A 19,009-nucleotide genomic window follows, 5' to 3' on the forward strand; every position below is an offset into this window, starting at 1 on the left:
TACTCCTTGCAGTAAATCAACCTGGCTTGTTTTGTTTGCTTTCCTGTTTCTGAGCCTTTGAAATACAAGGTTTTGAAGTGTTTTTCAGAAGCTTCAGAGGCCAGAAATGATGGGTGTAGTTGTAGCAAGTGAAAGCAGATGTGGATGTAATTAATAAGGTTTCATGGCTGGGGTGTTATGTGAGGCATCACCGTGGCAGAGCTGAGGCAGGAGCTGCATGATCAGGGATGAGGATGCTCCTCCCGGGCATCAGCAAAGCCCCGTGTTCACCCTGGCTGGGGTAGATGCAGCAGCACCCAGTGATTGAGTGACTGGGGCAGCTTTTGGAGCTCTGTTACCACCCACCCTTCCCTTTTGGATGCCTGTGTCTGTTGTGGGTGTTTTATCCCCCTTTTACATTCCTGAACAACTGGGAAATGTGTTTGATCAGTAGGAAAGAGCATCCTAATGCCAGTGACCACGGCGCCGGCGCAGTCACCTCTCATTCAGCATTTTCTCTCTGATGAGCTTTCTCAGAAGCAAAGTGTTGAAAATATAACTGCCTTCAGGTCTAAAATTAGAAACCATTCTGCAGACTGATTTCCTTCCCCTCCTCCTCTTTCTGACCCAGGAAACACACCAGCTGTAATGTTCCCATAGTAACACGAGACATGGAGGAAAAACAGATGAAAGATCTCTCTTTGTAGGGGTTGTGTCGTTCTGCAGAGGCACGAGTCTGTTTTGCATCCTTGTAAATGAGTGGAATTGATTAAACGTAGGGTCTGGACATGATGGGCAAAATTCATCTGTTTCTAGATACAAATTGTTGAGGGGGGTAAAATGTCAATAGTCACACCAGCAAATGCGGAATTAAAGAGAAATGTTTAATTAAAACGTGGAACGTTGTTACAATCCATCCTCTGTACAACAAAACTACCAGGAGCAGGGCTGGAAGAGAAAGGTGCTAGTGCAACACCATTATTATCCAGAATATAAAACCATGATGTTTCAGTAAGGCAAGAGAGAAGATCTTCAACGTTTCAAGCAGTGACAAACCACAGAGCGAGATGTGAGAGTCAGCGGAACGATTTTGCCACTGTTTTACCCCAGACACTGGATTTCACTCCCGGGTTCTCGCCTCTCCAGTCTTTGCCTCTAGCTGGAGGTTGCAGGGGATCAAGACATAGTCCTGAGCAAGGAAGGGAGGAAGGAGGACTGAGCATGGTGCCTGTGTGGCTCCATCAGCCCACACGGGGCTTCACCACCCCCCACGGCCCTTTGGACACAACCACTGCCTGTGTCCATGGGGCTGAAGAGGAGCTGGGCCTATTTAAGGCAACAGAACTTGGTTCTGCAGGTTACCAGGGCTGGATGATCAGGCTCTGATTCATTCTGATGCTGGGAGGTTAGCATTGCTCCCAGGCTTCCTTTAAATCAAGCACAGCAGGGAGCAATTTAAATGTCTTATTTCTTACCTTGTGAATTGTGATGTTGACATCGGTGTAAGTGAAACTGGCGATATGGGGCAGGAAAACACCTTGTCTCAGGACCACTGAGAAAAAGAAAAAAAGAGGGGAAGTTGCCAGCTGGGTGCTGTCTGGGTCCATGTTGATCATCCCACATGGCAGCATCCGCAGAGCTCCCATCTCCTCACCGTTTATCTGGGCTGGCACCTCCTCACGGACTGTGGGCAGGAACAACTCCTCCAGCAAGGCAGCCTGTGGGGGAAAGTCAGGGTGAATGCATGGTGTAGGGCTAAAGCATGAGGAGAGGGGTAGAGACCTGTGAGAGCATCCTGATGCTCACTGCACCTCTTCCCATCCCACAAGGACCCAACTGTCCCTTCCACCAGACGCAGCAAGCACCCAAAGTCAGTATTTCCATATTTCCCTGCTGGCACCCACTGCCCAGGATGGCTGGGGCAGCTGAGGGGGACCAGGCTCCTAGAGGATGGTACCAGGAGTGGCCACAGCTGGAGGTACCTACCAGCACAGGACCCACATCAGAGGCAGCCAGGCTGAGCTCGATATCCCTGGAAAACAAAGAGCAGCAGAGGAGCTGCTGGTGCTGAGCTGTAATTAGCAGTTTCTCCTGTTTCCCCAAACTCCCTGTCTGGACTCAGGGCCTTTGTGGGAGTGTGGAAGCTGCAGTTCCCACTTTTCTCCCTAGTCGTGTCTGTGGAATTTCACTGTCTCCCTGGGAAGAAGCTACCTCTGCAATGCCCAAACTCTAAAAGCTAAAAGCCTCCCCAGACCACTTTGCCTGTCCTTTCCCTGCTGTGACTGGGACGTGTCCCCTTCGGGCTCCCGCAGCTGGGCTCATTACTCTACGGCTGCCACAGAGATGATCATCCTCGTGTTGGCGACGCTGAAGTGGAGCCTGGCAGTCACATCCTGTGAGGGGAACAGAGGGCAGGATCAGTGAGGAATTGGCCCCACTTCAGCTTTGAAGAGTGGGGTATGATGAACCCATCCATGTGCTGCCTCCTGCAAAGTGCTCCCTGCATCCTGCACAATGCCACGTGGGCAAACACTGCTGGAGACTGGGAGCACTGTGATGGAAAAAGGCTGAATCAGCCCCTGCAGTGGGGCCAGGGCTCAGAGCAAGGGGCAGTGCCCGTGGGCAGCATGGACACACTCGCAGCACACGCTTCCCAAGCTCGGCGTGCTTCCACACTCACCACATTCACACTCAGGAAGCTCTGGAAAAGGGATGATCCTGCTCCGATCTGGGCAGTAAGGAAAAGCTTCACGATTGCTTTGTCTTCCTCCAGTGCCACGTGAGGTGAACTCCGGGTCACAGCTTGAAGCACCACTGGTAGGTCCTCTTGGAAGAGGGAGCCCATCTGCCAAGGGAGCAGGGTTGTTTCTGGGCATGGCAGCCATCCCTGCACCCCCAGGGTGGGAGGTGGGCAGGTGGGGAACACTGCCTGAGCTGGGGCTGTGCTTCTTGGGGTCACAGCCACAGCAACACACCTGAGTGATCCTCTCAGCCAAGGTGGCAGTGGTCAGCGAGCTCTGAAACACCAAGCACAGCTCATGATCAGACCAAGGGTTGCCCAGGGCTGCTGCTCCAGGGCTCATGTCCAGCGTGGCCATGCAGCCCCTCTGAAGAGCACCATCCCACCCCTGGGTACGTGCAGAAGCCCTCCTCACACCAGCCCATGCCAGGAGCAGTGTGCAGGTGACTCCTCACGGCAAATTCTCCATGCACCATTAGACCAGGAATATTTTTAAGAGCTTGGGGCTGAGGGGCTGTGGCTCCTGCAGGTGCTTGGACACACTCTCATTTCTGTGCAGGGCATGTGGCTCCTCCAAGTTATTTCTGGGGCAGGGCTGTCCCTCCAAGTGTGTATCTCCCACTCCTTTCTTCCTGCCTTGTTCCACTTACCAGGAGGCTCACATTGAGGGCTCCAGACTCTTCCAATGCGGAGAATAAGCTGGTGTAGAAGTGCTCGGAGAAAGCCAAGATGAGGTGGGAAGGACTGGAGCTCACTGGCTCGGGCATGCTGAAAGGCACAGGGCTGACTGGCAGGGGGATCACCGTCCCTGCCACTTGGAAAGTTGTCTGCAGGGACACAGGCAAGGAGAAAAGGAGTTTCAGGTGTCTCAGTAGCACTGTGAGGAAGCAGCTCTTCCAAGAACTGGAGCTGGGCTGTGAGAGATGAAAAGTAAGGACTTACTTGCAAAGAGATGATGATTCCCTGCTCAGAGTACATGGGGGCAGCCAGGGGCAGGTACTGGACCTGGCAGCTCGGTGTGATGGGGAATGGAGCTGCAAATGGAGCAGAGGGATGCTCAGTAAGAGGAGGGAAGCAGTGACAGGGGATTGGCTCCAGGAAGTGTCTGGGTTTCCTGAGTGAAAAAGACAGGGAAAGAGCTGGGCAGAGGGAGCAAGTCCCCGGGGAGATGATGGCAGCAGGGCCTCTGCTGCTGCAGGGTAGGAATTTATCCCACCTCATTAACCTGCTCCAAAATGATCCTTGAAACCCTCAGTCCATAATGAGAGTGAAAGCCAACTGCCCACCTGCCAGAGACATCAGCCGTTCGTTTGGAAAGAGCAGCAGTTTGGAGACTTCCAGGCAAATCTATGGAATAAAGAACAAAAAGAGAGGTGATAGATGGACATGGGGGTTTGCCGGCATTGAGTTTCCCTGGAATGCCTCTGAGGTGGGTGTTGCCATCTGCTGACAGCAGGAGCCAGGGGATGATGGCAATGTCCAGTGAGCACAGAGCTGTGGGGGAATAGCACCATAAAGTGCTCTAATTCTTACAGGCCTGTACAACGCTGTCTCATGCCTTTACAAACTTTATCTTACTTTTTCAACGTTGATTTGCTTGTCCACGTCCGATCCTGAGGACTTGCTGGGTGAAAACAACAGAACAGAAGTTAGGAGAGAACTAGATCAGCCAAAGGTGGGTGAGTGTCTTTTATCTGACCCAAAAGGCATCCAGAGACAGAATTACCATTGTTTTCTATCATCTGTTAAGCTATGATTACTCTTCAGAATCCCAAACCACCAGAGAATTGCCACTGGACTTGCATTAAAAGCATTCCAGCTGCACAACTCTAAAAGTACTGCTCCTTTGTGACAGACTGAAACTCTCTTAAAATGGGGAAACCACCCCAAAAGTAGAGGAAAGTTCCTCCCATGAAGGTAAAGTTTTAGTGCTGAGCTTTGAGGGCGGTGAGCAAGTCTCAATCCAATCACCTTCCAGCCTAGAAACACTTGTGCCTCAGTTTCTTCTTTCACCTGTTACCCAAATCCCACAAGGAGGAAAACTGCGGGGCTGACCTGTCCTCAGTGACCCCCTCAGTGCTCTGCACCTCCTCCAGGGTGGGTTTGCAGTCAGAGGTCACCAACTCCAGGTTTCCTTCGGGGTTCATGTCCACATGGAGGTCTGCCAGGATGGACAGTCTCATCTCCTTGGTGGTTGAGCTGTGATGGGGAGGAGAGGAAGAGGCCGGAGCTGGGGGGTGCTCCTGGCCACACTCCCCCCAGGCTGTCCTTGCTCCTGGAGGTGCTTTGTCACTCCAGCCTTGAGCTTGGGCTGGTTCCAGCCCTGCAGCCCCAGCACTCACGGGGCAGATGTGGTGCCAAGGTCCACCTCGATGCTCAGCCGCATCCCGGTGTCAGGGATCAGGGTCAGGGAAAACTTGTCAACTTTGACAGAGATAATTTGGTTCCTGCTGGAGCAGAAAGGAAGGTGTTGGGACACCAGCACAGACTGATATGCAGTCCCTGAGAACCCCCAAAAGTTCACAAGAACTGCACAGATAAAATCCACACCCTGAGGGCAGCATGGGTTCTGCTACTCTTGGACCTCAAAGAAGGAGCCAGGAGCTCATTTCTAAACCTCCTGGTCTCCAGGAGGATCTTTCCCTCACTGGTAAAGTGCCTTTTGTGACAATATTCAAACACCAGTGTGAACCAGGGATATGGCAGCAAGCCTGGGCAAGAGAGGGCAACTCACCTGCTTGGGGAGATGGGAGACGGGTCTGGGGCTGGCGGGGCCATGAAGTCGCGCCTGAGGACCGACTCTGCATGTGGCTTTGAAACTTCAGCAACTGCAAAACAGGGCAGATGTTTTATGGCAGCCTCTGGGGCTTGGGTCCTAATGGACAGGCTGAAACCCTTTTGCATCCCTTACTAACCCCCTGCTGCTAGCAACAGGCAGGGAGTAAAGCAGGTGAGCTGAGTAGTGGCACAGGATTCTGGTGCCAGCATTTGGTGTTTCACCACTGGAGTGGAAGATGTCCCTGCCTCCCCTCCCTGCTGCTGGCATGGGAGATGTGGGTCTGCACTTACGGTATCTCAGTCCAGAGGGGGTGAGGATGCCGCCACAGTCGGGTGACCTGGTGGTGTGAGCTGGGACCAGGAGGCTCAGGAAGATGCTCAGGGTGCAGACCATTGCCATGCCAGCGCCTGGAGGAGGAGGAGGAGAAAGAAGAGGAAGAGGAGGAGGAAGAGGGCATCCACAGCAGCCTGGTCAGAACAGCATGGCCCTTGCCTGGCCACTGAGGCACAGAGCCACAGATCTGCTCCTTGCCTGAGGCTGTGGTGGGGAGCTTGTCAGCTTTGGTGCAGTAACGACCCACAGCTCTCATGTGGTGTCTTAAAAGCACTGACAGAAGGCTCAGCCTTGAAGAGCCTCTGCAATCCTGTGAGCTAGAACAGTGCCTGCAGCAATTTCTCACTTGCTGAGGAGCACAGAATGGCCACAACTGGTATAAAAACAGCAAATAAAGAGAAGTTAAAATTAATAGAGGAAGGAATGGAAGTTATGGAGGAGTTACAAAATCAAATGAAAAGGTGAAAGTGTTATCTGTCTCCGAAAAACATTTGGGAATTGTTTACAATGTCTTTAATGCTCTTACAACATTACAAAAACAAGTAATTCAGAAAGTTTAACCTGCAGAAAACATACATATTTATCTCAGTCTTTGCAGAAAGCATCACTTCTGCTGAGTGCTGACCCTTATGGAGACACACAACAGTAAGTAGGAGCAATGCCCGTATCAAGCTATTCAGTTTGCAAAGCATCTTTACCTCTCCTGGCTGGTCTTCCCATTCTTCTGACTCAGTCTGTGTCTTGCCGTGGCCACACCAAGAAATTCTGCTGGTTTTATATATCCTCCCAACCAAAGCTGATGGGGCAGGAATTGGCAAAGAGGGCTGGGAACCAGGATACTGGGGGGACGCTTTGTTTTCTGTACCATGTTTATTGTTTCCCTATAGACTTGATTACTTTGGCCGTTGACCTGGCGAGGTGAGGAATTGAACAGCAGGTGCTGGGGCAGCTTGTCTTCACTGTGGTGTTCCTGAGGAGCACAAAGAAAGGCCTCTGGGTGGAGGGTGCCAAGAAATCAAACATTGTTAGAAAGCAAACAGGTGGGTTTCTTTGCTCTGCAGCCACCCTTTCTTCTGAACACCACAGGGACAGCACCTCCAAGTCCACCTCTGCTATGGACACACTGAGAGCTGGGGTTGTTCAGCCTGGAGAAGAGAAGGCTCCAGGGAGACCTTAGAGCCCCTTCGAGTGCCTAAAGGGGCTCCAAGAGAATTTGAGAGGGACTTGTGACAAAGGCATGGAAAGACATGGCAAGGGGAAATGGCCTTAAACTGACAGAGTGCAGGGTTATGTTAGAGATCAGGAAAAAATTCTTCCCTGTGAGGGTGGTGAGGCCCTGGCACAGGTTGCCCAGAGAAGCTGTGGCTGCTCCATCCCTGGAAGTGTTCAAGATCAGGGTGGATGGGACTTGGAACAACCTGGTCTAGAGGAAGGTGTCCCTGCCCATGGCAGGGGGTTGAAATGAGATGAGCTTTCAGGTCCCCCACAACCCAGACTATTCCAGGATTCTACAAGAGGCTGCTGTGGTTTGTGTCACTCTCCCAGCTGGGCATCTTAGACCAGAAGGGATGAGATCAGCACATGACCTGAAGGAGATCCTGGCAATTTATTCAGGATGTTCTCCTTTTCCATCAGGCCTGGGTAAGTCTGTTGAAGGTAACGTGTTTCTATTGGGTTCAGCGAGTTTTAGACCAGACAGAAGGTATGAAATAGCCCATGTGCAATAATCCCTTCCTTTCTTTAACCCATTCCCAACAAGAAGCCACTGGCAATATTTATTACAACTGGCTGAAAAATGGTGGGTGACATCCCCTCTCTTTGGCAATGTCTCTACAAGCAGTGAAAGCATTCATGGGAGGGAATAAGAGCTCCCCTCCTTCCTGTGCTTGATGTCCATCGTATTCTCCTGGCTTCCTTTTGGCCTGGAGGACAGAGCACGGACCCCCTGCAAACACCATATACACACACCCTCCCTGGCCACACCAGTTCCCCTCTGCGTTCTGACTTCCCCCCATCCCTCCCCAATACTTGTGACCTTTGCTTTGAGGCATGACCAGTCTCCCAGAGAGGGTTGAGTTGCCCCTTTTGGTCTGGCTGCCTTGGCAGTGGGGTGAGGTGTTCAGGGCTTGTTGAAACACCTGCAGCCTGGGCAGCAGCCATTGTCCTTTGTGCGTCAGTGACGTGAGGTGCCGGGCGCTGGTTCCAGGTGCATCTTGACACATTCAAAGCCCTTGGCTCTCCCCAGCACTGTGTTGCTTTCCTGCTCAGCATGACAGGGAAATGCCAAGAAAAGCAGCATTCCAGCCACGCTGTGCATTTCCATCGAAGGCATCCTGGAAGCAGTGTCAAGAGAAAATATGAAGATCGAGCAGCCTGCCAAGGGAGAGCAGGATTTACGCTTCCACACTGATGTAGGCAGCCCATTGGGAGGCAAGAAATGTGTTCAGAAAAGTAAATCCATTGAGAAGGTTGTAACCCTCAGATGAGTCCCCTGCAGCCACGGGAGGTGTTTTGTGGGATCTGACTTTGGTAGGGACAAGGATGCAGCCTAGAAAAGTCTCTAAGAAATGAGTCTTTGCTGTGTTTTAGAGCAGCAGCTGGGAATTTGCCCCTGCGATTCCTTTTTCCAGTGCAGGTGATATTGGCAGCTCTCCCTGAGATTGGGGATTTTCTGGGGAGCATTATTATCTCTTCCAGAAGTGCAAGGGTTGGGGATAAGCTGCCACCCTGGTGCTTAGAGGTGGATTTTCTCCTCCTGAAGAGCTGTTCTGGACCTGATGATGCCTGTGGAGGCTTAATTAGATGTCAACTCACAGCATAATGACTGATCAAGTTACTAGCACAAAAGTGTCTTTCTGGCATGATGTGCTCCTTGTCGGGAGTTATCCATAAATCTTACACTCCTGTTAGATAAGATGTAAATCTCCTTGTCTGGGCTTAGCAGCGGGCCACTGAGCACAGCTCTGGGAGGGAGGTAATGACGGATTAAACCTCATGACAAGTTTTATACAGAAATGAAGAGAGGAAATAAATTACTTTGTGCTGCATTACCTCACCAGGCTGAGCTCCCAGAGCTGGGTCCTGTTGGGTGGGGCACCCAGGAGGGGACAGGTTGGGACAGTGGTGGCCACAAGTCTAAGGGCCAGCCACAGGGACAGCAGCAGCCTGGAGGAGAGTTCTGTGCAGCCCATTTGCAGTCTGGTGGGATGGATGGATCTCCCATGGTGGAGTTAGGACAGGGTTGGGCTAAGGACCCCATTCTCTTGGCAGGTGAATGTTCTTCTCACCCTCACTCCAACCCTGCCTGAAATCAGTAAGAATATTATTGAGGTTATCACAGTTTTCACTGTGTTATCTCCCAGCTGAGCCCACGTCCTCCCCCAGTGTTTGCACAACCCCATGAGCCTTTGGGGAGTGGGAGCTGCTCATCCAATAGTCACAATGACACGTGTGGCTCCAAGAGCAGAATTCACCACTGCCCATCTCAGGTTTCTCCCTGCTCCCACTTCTGTCTGTACCATGTAATTAAGCAGATCGGGTTTTTCCTTCAGACTTGGTGCACAAGTCCCTGTTGGCTGTGAGCTCTCATTCGAATGGAATCCGAGACTGAGAATTTACCCAGACTTTAAGATTTATCAGTGAAATTATTTGTATTGGGGGACATTGGAAACCCTGAGGGTTTAGCTCATGCAAGAGTATCACCCAGCCCTTTAATTCTTTCAGTTCTCCTCTTTCTCAGTCAGGTTTTAGAGCCTGACTGTTCCTTACCTCTCTCCAGAAGATCAGCAGGGCTCCTGGGTGTGTTGGGATGGAATATGTTAATAGAGATGTTTCATACAGTACAGTGGGAGCGCTGCAACCCCTCACCCTCTGGCACAGGCTCCTCTCTGGGGGGTCTGTGCTGAACTCATATTCTGCAAATTCTCCAGCAGGCTCAGCTGCTCTAAGTGGGAGTGGTGTTCTGCAGAAAATGGCAGAGGAAGGCATGAGCAAAAAGCCCAACACCAAACCCATGAAAGGCATCTCAGGGTGAGTGATGAGCCACAGCCTCACACTGCGAGCCCGGAACCGGGGACGAGCAAATAAAAGTGGGAGGTTGGGAAGTGTCAGCCTGGAGGCAGCCACGAATCACTCCCTGCTAACAAGTGGGATATTAAAGCTGGTGATTTTCTGCTTGGCTGTGTCTACAAACACACAGAGAAACCGTAACTTAAAGGCAACAAAGTGCATCAGCTCCTGCCTCAGCACCGTCCGGGGCAGGTGTCATAGCTCTGCAGTGTGGAGGGGCCTAGCTTTAGTCCATGATGTCTTGATGAAAACCCCAAATTTCTGGGGGATCAGGGCTGGCCCTCCATCCCCCAGATCCATGCTGGATGGGGCTATAGAAATGTCTGGATGCCAAAGAAGTTTTTTCCTGATTTTTTCAAAATTAGACTGTGTGATTTTTCGTTAGGAAGAAACATGTTTCTACATGTAAAAGTAGTTCTAAATAAAAAGTTTGAACAAGAAGAGGAAGAAATAAGGTAGTGAGAATATCAGTGAGAGGTGACTTTGCTGTAAGCTGCAAATCCCGCACATCTGGATCTGACTGTTCCTCTTTACCCAGCTCTTTTCCTGCGTCTTCCCTTCAGGCTGAAGGTGAAAAGATTCTGTTCCCTGGTGATTTCTCTGGTGCTCTCCCCTGGCTTGGGGTTCTTCATGGCTTAGTCCAAATGAGCATCACTGGGAAAAGGTGAATGGGAGCCAGTGCCCACAGAGAGTACGGCTGGGGGATCTGGGGGACTCGCTCATCCCTGGGGTTTATCCTGTGCTGACCAAACTTTGCTCTGAGCAGCTTTACAGAAGGAAACATGGAAATTGCTCTGGTTGCAAACCTGATAGTCAGAGGGCAGCTGGGGCAGGACACCACGGGCACCCTCAGGTTCAGCCCCAGGAACTCCCATATCACCTTTGTCAGTGCTAGAACCAACCCCCCATCAGGTAAGTCCCAAAGGACACATGGCTGGTGTGCTGGGATTGACAATTCCTGAGGGACAGGTAAGAGCACTGTTAGGTGTTTCAGTCTTCAGGTTTGGATTTCTGCAGCACACAAATACTTTTTGCAGTTCTTTTTTCTCTTTTTGTTACGTAAACAAGGGTTTTATGGATAAATTCAGGCCAGCCCTAGTTGTGCTATTCCATGCAATGTGCACATCTGTCTGTTTTGTACTCCCAGACCGTCAGAGCTTCTTTTAGGGATGAAAACCTTCAGCTTCCTTTAAAACCAGAAGATGGCATTCTTGAGAAAAGATTTGCAAAGACAGAAAACAGATTTTATTAGACATGAGGCATATTTTGCCCTAATCCGTACCAGATCAGTTTCTTTAGTGCGTGACTTCCCCCCTTTTGATCTTCAATAAATAATTATTGCTGTGTGCACGAGGGCTCTGAGGGTGACGTGTTCTCCCTGCCCAGCGTGTGGTCCAAGTCATGAGCAGGGTCCTTCACAGCACCCTTCACAAAGTGCTGCCAGCTCTGGTAAGTCCCATCCTTGTTTCCCAGAGATCATCTCCTCCTCCTTTTCCTCCTCCACCTCCTCCTCCGCCTCCTCCTTTTTCTCAGTGCACCGTAACAGGTTTCACAGTTTTGCCACACAAAGGAGCTTTCAGACTGGCGAAAAGGAGCATTTCCAGCCATTCCTGGGTTTATGCAGCAAATGCACTGGTGCTGCTGGAAGCCTCCTTGTCCCAGCCTGGCGGGTAGGGATGTGATGCACGGACAGAGCTGTCCTTGGGGTTGAGCACCTGGTTCCCAAAGCCTTGTCAAAGGGCAACTTGCAGCCCCCTAACATGTCATAAAGTCAGTCCTTCTTAGTCAGATACCTGTGGGGCTCTGGCCCTGCTCTTTGCTCAGCTTAAGGCATGTTTAATCCAGAATAACCCAATTCAGCCAGGGACAGAGAAACTGAAGCAAGCCCTGATCTGTGTAACCAGCAGTGGAGGCTCCCAGTGTTTGTGGGTGGGTTCTGCACTGGTCTGGCAGCCTCAAAGCTCTGCTCCCACCAGAAGTGTCTGTGCAAGGTTCTCTCACACCTTTCTTCTCACCCTACAGCTGTGTGCAGCTGTGGATGCAGTGCTCGGCCTTGTGAATGCAAAATTCACCACCACGATTTGTAAGTTGGCATCCATCCATCCATCCATCCATCCATCCATCCATCCATCCACCTCCTTCCCTTCCCCTGTCAAAGGGCAAAGTGCAGATCTGGTAACTTCTGGTTAGTTATCCTTCTTTGCTTCCATGCAGCCGAAATCCCTCTGGGGATTTCTGGTTCACCCTTTGCTGAACCCCGCTGCTGATCAGTGCAACTTCCATAGAGCTGGATCTGAAGGTGGGTGCTGCTGGCTGCCACTGGGTCTTGGAGTGGTGACATTCCTGAAATCCGTTTTTTCAGAGGTGTTGATTTCCCCTCAGCTCAGTGTTTCCTGTGGAGTTTGTTGCTCCATTTCATTGCAGAGCAAAGCACCCAGCACCTGATCCAAATGCAAATCCTGGAACATCTAAGAAAAATGGGAGATGTGGGGCAGCAGACAGGGATGTTGGTTAGGAATATGTCTGTGTGCGGTGTCCTATGGGCATGGAGAACTCGGGGGGGACTAGGATCCTGGTGGGGACTCCCTTTTGCTCCTCCTTTCCCCTTGCAGCACAGCAATCTGGAGGCAGAGTTGGATGTTTCGGAAGAAAAGTTGTGGCTCTCCCTCGCTCTGTGACTGTAACGTGGCTGCTGCTCTCCGGTGCCAGCACAGCAGAGGGACAGTCCCTCTGAGTGCGAGAGGGCACACGCTGCCTCTCACTCCTGCAATGTCACACAGAACCTCCTTTGTCTCTGCCCGAGTTTTTTACAGCTTATTCTAACAGTGGGTTAAAAATAGACGAGGGTCACCATGACATAATCCAGCTGACCTAAAACCTGGAGAGATGAAGTTGTCCTGGTTCAAGGCAGAGAAAATTCTCTGTGTGGGAAGCAGCCCCTCTCTGGAAGGTGACTTCCAGAGAGCAAGGGGGGTTCTGGAGGCCAAAACTGGGGTGAGGAGTTTGCTGAGGGTGAGCAGGATGCTGAGTTCTCCTTCCCTGCGTCTATCTCATGTGGCCTTGGCTTCCTCCCCGCTGGGGATGTTTGGTGTGAACCAGGGGTCTGCATCAAGCTGGGATTGCTGCTGGGAATCTCAGTTTGCGTAACACTGTACCAGGAATTTTCCCCTCACAGCCTCTCCAGCTGCTTTCGTTATCAATACCAGATTCATTTAAAAAAACCCACAGAAAAACCGGAGTTAATCCTGAAAATGAAAATGTTATTTCAAGGAATAACATTTCAAGGAATTACATTTCAAGGAATAACAAATGATGAATCAGCCTCCTAAACAATTTTCCCACGGGCACAAATGCTCAGAAGTGATCCCTGCTCCCAATGTACCATGTGCATTCGTGGGGGTGTTTTGGCCACCAGTAACTCTCCCTGGTGTGGCACCTGTGGGGTGGGATACCTGGCACATTCCTCCTGTCCCCAGGACTGTCAGGGACTCTTTAGGACAGTCACTTGCTGGCCCCTTCCATTGCAGTGGAGCTGGAGGGGGGAAATGTTGGGCAGTGCCTCCAGTTGGGTTCTGTCTGCCCAGTCCTTCGGAGGCAGGAGGGATCTGCAAGGACAGAGCCACTGCAAAGGATGCAGACAGCTTCTCTGAAGCCTCTTTGAACATTGCTCCTGTCCTCAGAATCAAACCCCCTTGCTATCACAAGCTTTCTGAAGTCTCCAAAAATCAACACATCTCCCTTAACCACACCTAAAACCAGCTGAAATGGCAGTAAAATCCCCCACCTTGCTGCATCCATTTATCTATTTAACTCGTGGGAAGTATGCCAAAAGCAGAGACTAAACTAAAACACACAAACCCGAGAATTCCCACCCTGTTAATTTTCCCTCTGAGTATTCCCAAAATCCTTTGGTAAGCAGGGAAATGCTGGAGATGCTGGCAGTGCTCACCATGGCTGAGATGTCTCTGACAGTGTCTCCTACTCATTTCAGGGGTGCTGTGTGCAGGGATCCTGTCCGACCTGCTGGGCAGCACCCACAGCATCAGTGGGGGCAAGGTAGGGACGCTGCCATGGTGGCTTTGCCATACCCTGGGTCACCCCAAGACTTTGTGCCATCAGTCCATCACACCCAAGCACAGAATCAGCTGTTAAATCCCACCCAGGTGCTTTTTGCTGTTAAATCCACAGAACACACTGGTGCTGGACATACCTGTCACTGAGACCTGAGGATGGGGACTCTGTGGCTGCAATCCCCAATCCCCACTGTGGCCAGGAGTCAGTGGGAATGGGTGGGGGAGGGAGCAGCAGGGTGCTGGGCTTCCTGGGGTGTTTCTTCCTTTCTTTGGCTTTCCAAGAGTTTGATTCCACAAGCTGAGATAAAAAGACCTCGTGACCCCACGGCGAGACTGTCCTGCCATGCACTGCCAGAGCCAGCTGGGCATGGCTGGGCATAGGCCATGTCCTGAAGGAGCTGATCCCTAAATAAATCACATTTGCATCCACACCTCCCACAAGTCAGGGGTGCAAGAAAGTGACCCCCTGCTCCCGGGTGCACATGCTGTGAGGGGTGGGGACTGTGCCTGGGGTTTAGGACCTCAGAAGGAGTTAGGTTCGGGCTGGTGTTGGGATTTATCAGCTGCTTCACTGATATTGATCCTGAGTGTGTAAGTCACTGACTCCTGGATAATTTCTTGTCATTAGTAAGTCAATAAACAGCTTCGATCCTGACTTCATTGACATGATTTGAACATCTTTCCTGGTGACAGGAAGCTGGCACTGAATGGAGGATATTTTTGGAAAGACTGTTGTGTTTTACCCCCAGGAAAACCTGCTGGGGAGGCGGGCTCCGAGAACCCCGTCTGTTCTCCACAGGGATTTGTTCTGCATCACGTGTAAGGACTCATTCTCCTTGGGAATTCTCAACAGTGAGGAAGGAGCTGTAAAACCAGCTCCCCATGAAAACTGGGGCTTGTGATGCCTCTCTTCATGTCACTGCAAACACGGGTCAAATTGTCCTTATTGTTCTTTTGTGAGCTAACAAACAAATTAAATGGTTTGAGTTTCAATCCTCTGATCAGAGCAAAAAAATGAATCCAAATACCTGTCCACTGCTTTCCTAGAGAATTTGAGAGTGGGAATCTCACAGAGCACCTAGTTAATTCTTTGTGAAACAGCCCCTCTGCTGAGCCACACTATCATGTCACTGGTGCTGGTGACCTGGGGTGGATGTGCAGCCTTGTCCAGCGCTGTCCCCTGGAGCCCTACACAGACCCAGCAGCCCTGATCCCTCAGCAGCAGGGATGTACCAGTCTCTCAGTGGTTCCAGAAGGATGGCAGGGCAAACCTGGGTTTCCTCAGGCAGACAGGCCACATCTGAATGTTGCCATCAATGGGAGAGCAGAGCAGATCTACCTCATTTTCCAGCGACGGCTATGACATTTCCCCAGGCTGCACTGACTGGAGCCTGCTGACCTCCTGCTACCATCAAGGCCTCCGATTCTTCTCAGGGATACGTGCCCCTTAGTCTCTGCCTGACAGCTCCATTTCAGGTGATCCAAGAATAGAGAATTGAACCTGTCTGTTCACACCAGTCCTATTCTTCTCCCTTTGACCAAATCCGTTCTGGTTTGCTCCGTGTTTCTGTCCTCGCTCAGTGATTTGGCTTTGTGTTCTTGGGGCTTTGAAAGTCACTTTAGCGAGACCTGGACATCACAGCTTCATTCTCTTTATGGGAATCTGCTTTGTTTTTTTCAAAATATCCAATGGTCAGAGACCTCTGCATTCAGCAGCCGCTGGGGAGAGGCCAGGTTGCTGTCATGCCTGAAAGGTCACTGCACAGGAGCTATTCCCAGAGGTGCCACCCTGCCCCTTCCCTGTGCACTGACCAGTATCGGGGCTGTCTTCATGGTAATTCAGGTTTTGGACAGTGGCTCCCATGAGTATGAATCGATTCACGATGGATGATAACTTAATACCATCTTGTTAACACCCTCGTCCACCTTATCAAAGGTCATGATCTCACCATGACAGCCGGGCTTTGTGCTCTGGAGGTCCTGGCTGATCAGGTTGCAAGGAGAGTGTCAACTCCTTCAGTGCTTTGACATCTTTGCCACCCCTTCCTTGGCCTTTAATTAAGGTATTTTTTCAAAGCTGGAAATAATGTGTGTCCAAAGCTGGCTCATCTGCTGGAAATATTTATTTCCAAGTTTACAGAAAGTATTAACACTGAGCAAGCAATTTTTTGGGATTATTTTTCAGCAGGGCTGGGGAGCAGCCATCGCTATTCACTCCTGTTGTCAATGAGGACATCTGGGAGCAAAGAGTTCACCCCAGTCCCCTGGGCTGGTGCATTCTCCCTCCAGCACAGGCAGCTTTTGCTGTGCTTGTTGGGATGTGCTCCATGCACGGGGACCGTGTTTGGTCCGGGGCCTATGGAAGAAGGTTTCTTTTCCCTGCCCCAAAGAGCTGCTGCTCTTTGGGGCAGGGAAACTGTATTATCTTTGTGTCTCCTGGGCAGCAATCAGGGCAGGGGCCTGGACAGAGCTGCAGGGAGGAGGCAGAAGACCCTGGGCAGCTGCAGCACATCTGTTGCATGGGGTGGTATGATAGGAAGGTGTGCCCACAATGGGATCAACAATCCTTCCAGGACTTCAAAAATACCACAAACCAACAAACTCTGGCCTGGGAACTTCCAGGTCAATGGCATCAGCCTCCTAACAGTATCTTCCTGTTAAAGCACATCCCATCTCCAGCCCTCTGGAGCACTCCGAGCAGAGGTGATGGGCTTGGAAGCAATTCCACACCAGTTAGATAAGGGCAGCATTTTCCAGTTGGATGGTGTCTCTCCAAAGAGTCTGTCAGCTCAGGGTATCTGTTAGGCTGTGACATCCGATCAGGCTGTAGGCAAGTTGGATGGGAATGCTGAGCATGTCCTGCTGGCCTGGACAGGGAATACCTGGCTATTTTACTATCTCCACAGTCTGTCTTTACACTGGAAAAGGTGCTGCCTGGCCCTTCATTTATCATAACAGGTGACACATCCCCACACATGGGCTTACTGCTCAGTACTGCAGCCCTGAGAACTGCAGAAGTATGAACAGCCACGGATGGCCAGTGTTTTGACACATTTTTCAGTCAGAACATCAATTTTATTTGGAAAAAAAATAAGAAAAGAAAAGAAAAAGAAAGGTATTTTATCAGGGCATGACATCTCAGCCATGTCTGCATCTTGACAGGCTGAAAGGATGATGTTCCAAACCAGGCACCCGGAGCTGGCTGAGTCTGCGCCTACAGGTCGTTGCTCAATGATTTACCTAACTCCTAATATCTCCAAGGAAATATTTGCAGTGGAAGTCACCAGAAACAAGACCTTGTTTGTTTTGCTCCCCACCAATTATTCTGGATGTCCCAAATGACATCACCTGCCTTTTTCCTTCTGTAAAGCTCTATATATGAAGATCCTGGATCCCGGTGATCTTCAGAAGACAGGGTCATCGGCTGGAGACAGAGCTTGGTCAGGTAAGAGCAAATTTATTCCTCAGTAAGTGTGTTCCTTGCTTCTGTCTCTGCAAACTCTCAGTGTTGCTTTGGGAGTGGTGGCCTTTTAACAAAAACTGTTATTCTTGCCTGCTGCCTGCCTGAATTATCCTCCAAGAAGTAAATGGTGCCTTTCAGTGTGAGTTTCTCCAGCAGAGATGTGCAAGTTCATTGAATTTCAGTCCTTGCCGAAGAAAGGGTATTTCAGGGTTTTCATAAACAATTATCACTTAAATTATCTTTGGTATAGCTCTATTATCTGCAATAGATTTCTAGCTAAGGCAAATTAGACCTCTCACACGTGTTTTGATCCCTTTTTGATGAGTTATTTACATTTAGATAGATTTGGAGCAATGAAGTTCATTTTGGTTCTTTAAAAAACAAAAAGAAGCTACTTCAAGTTGTAGGTCCCACAGAAATGTTTCAATGACACTGAAATGTTAAAGTTTACTTTCTCTTTCTTACAATTCTATCAGGTATTTCCACGCAGAGAGAAGCCTCAGATTCTGATGTTTGTGCAGAAATCATGACATTCAAACTGGAGGTGCTCTCCAGTGCATTTGTACTGTGGAGATGTTGCTTTACTTCTAGAGACAATCGTGTTGTCAGAAATGTCATATTTTCCCATAATGCAGGATGCAGGATTTGTTTCTTAGAGAAATTTCCATCCAGAATGGATGTACCCCAGATCACACAGCTAAGTCATACCATTACTCACCAGCACTGAGGGGGTCGCAGCGGGAACATCCCAACAACCACTCACTTTCCCCATGGCTGTTGTGGCCATCGGTCTTTGGAGTAACTGGTGTTGACATTCTGGTTTCTCCTGCAGGAAAGTGCCACCAGGAGGATTACTGTCCATCATCACCAGTGTGATGAGTAGGCAGTAGAGGTGCCAGCAGCCTCCTCCCTGATCTTGTCTTCCCTGACAGCCATTTGTCCTTTTTCCTTCCTCTCTCCTCCTCTTTCCTCCCTCCATGGACCGGTGCTCACTCTCCCAGCACTGCTCTCATGGCAGTCACTTCCCACAGTTATCAGGACTGAAGATGTCGGTGTTTTGGACTGTTGTCCTCCTCAACAGCCTGCTGGTCCCTTCACAAGGACTTGGACTCCTGTCCTTGGTTGACAGAGGAGATATGAATGGTAAGTGTATGTAAGAGACAGGATTTATCCTTCTTTTGAGAGCAGTTCTGCTCTTTTGTCTCTTGACCATGCTCAGAAAATCAGAAGCTGGTCTAGATCTGCCCAGCAGTAGTGACAATGCTGGTAATTTGCATTTATACAGCACTTTGGAGATGGCACTTCAGATACTTTACAGTGGCTGGTGCCACCACCTCATTTGTATGAAGAGGGACAGGGGAGGGGAAGGAAGAGCCAGGCTGGCTTGTGTGCTGAGTCCACGTAGCTCACAGTGACCTCTCATCCTGTTCTTCAGGTATGAGAGATTCACCAGCCAAAGGTCTTCCCCAGAGATCTCAGGATGGTCTCCTTGGTGGCAATCTGCTTGGTGGTCTCCTTGGAAAAGACGGAGTTGTTGGAGGTCTCCTGGGCAAAGACGGTGCTGTTGGCAGTCT

At 50.3% G+C, this 19,009-nt stretch overlaps 2 protein-coding genes across 4 annotated transcripts in view; one reads left to right on the forward strand and one right to left on the reverse strand.

Moving 5' to 3' along the window:
• Positions 1–970: 970 nt before the first annotated feature.
• BPIFB2 (BPI fold containing family B member 2) lies at positions 971–5,897 on the reverse strand. The gene is made up of 15 exons (XM_042044123.1): positions 5,789–5,897; positions 5,454–5,547; positions 5,062–5,166; positions 4,775–4,918; positions 4,298–4,343; positions 4,006–4,066; positions 3,662–3,753; positions 3,370–3,546; positions 2,955–2,996; positions 2,660–2,824; positions 2,305–2,372; positions 1,966–2,011; positions 1,634–1,697; positions 1,455–1,531; positions 971–1,168 (listed from the first exon to the last, which is right to left on the reverse strand). Exons 1-15 carry the CDS (start codon positions 5,895–5,897, stop codon positions 1,100–1,102), a joined length of 1,359 nt encoding a protein of 452 aa, XP_041900057.1. The 3' UTR covers positions 971–1,099.
• An 11,344-nt stretch (positions 5,898–17,241) lies between these two features.
• LOC121671868 (BPI fold-containing family B member 3-like) overlaps positions 17,242–19,009 on the forward strand; it is a 7,429-nt gene continuing 5,661 nt past the window's right edge. For 2 of the 3 annotated variants that reach the window (XM_042044135.1, XM_042044153.1), the window contains exons 1-3: positions 17,242–17,417; positions 18,467–18,578; positions 18,871–19,009. The exon at positions 18,871–19,009 is cut by the window's right edge. In XM_042044135.1, coding sequence (XP_041900069.1) covers positions 18,482–18,578; positions 18,871–19,009 — 236 coding nt within the window. In that variant the 5' untranslated portion in view covers positions 17,242–17,417; positions 18,467–18,481. The remainder of the gene's footprint in view (positions 17,418–18,466; positions 18,579–18,870) is intronic. The other variant, XM_042044142.1, reaches the window with a different exon arrangement.

This window comes from Corvus kubaryi, unplaced genomic scaffold, assembly GCF_017639235.1.
Source record: "Corvus kubaryi isolate FWS band 111438036 unplaced genomic scaffold, C.kubaryi_AGA036_p1.0 134, whole genome shotgun sequence".
Taxonomy (NCBI): domain Eukaryota; kingdom Metazoa; phylum Chordata; class Aves; order Passeriformes; family Corvidae; genus Corvus; species Corvus kubaryi.

Bases quoted from the DNA above. Each gene is read 5' to 3' on its own strand.
- BPIFB2 (XM_042044123.1), bottom strand. From the start codon at position 5,897: ATGGCAATGGTCTGCACCCTGAGCATCTTCCTGAGCCTCCTGGTCCCA. The intron at 3,754-4,005 runs GTGGGCAGTTGG...CTCCATTTGCAG, and splicing joins ACGGCTGATGTCTCTGGCAG to CTCCATTCCCCATCACACCG. The intron at 1,169-1,454 runs GTAAGAAATAAG...TTCCTTGCTCAG, and splicing joins TCAACATCACAATTCACAAG to GACTATGTCTTGATCCCCTG.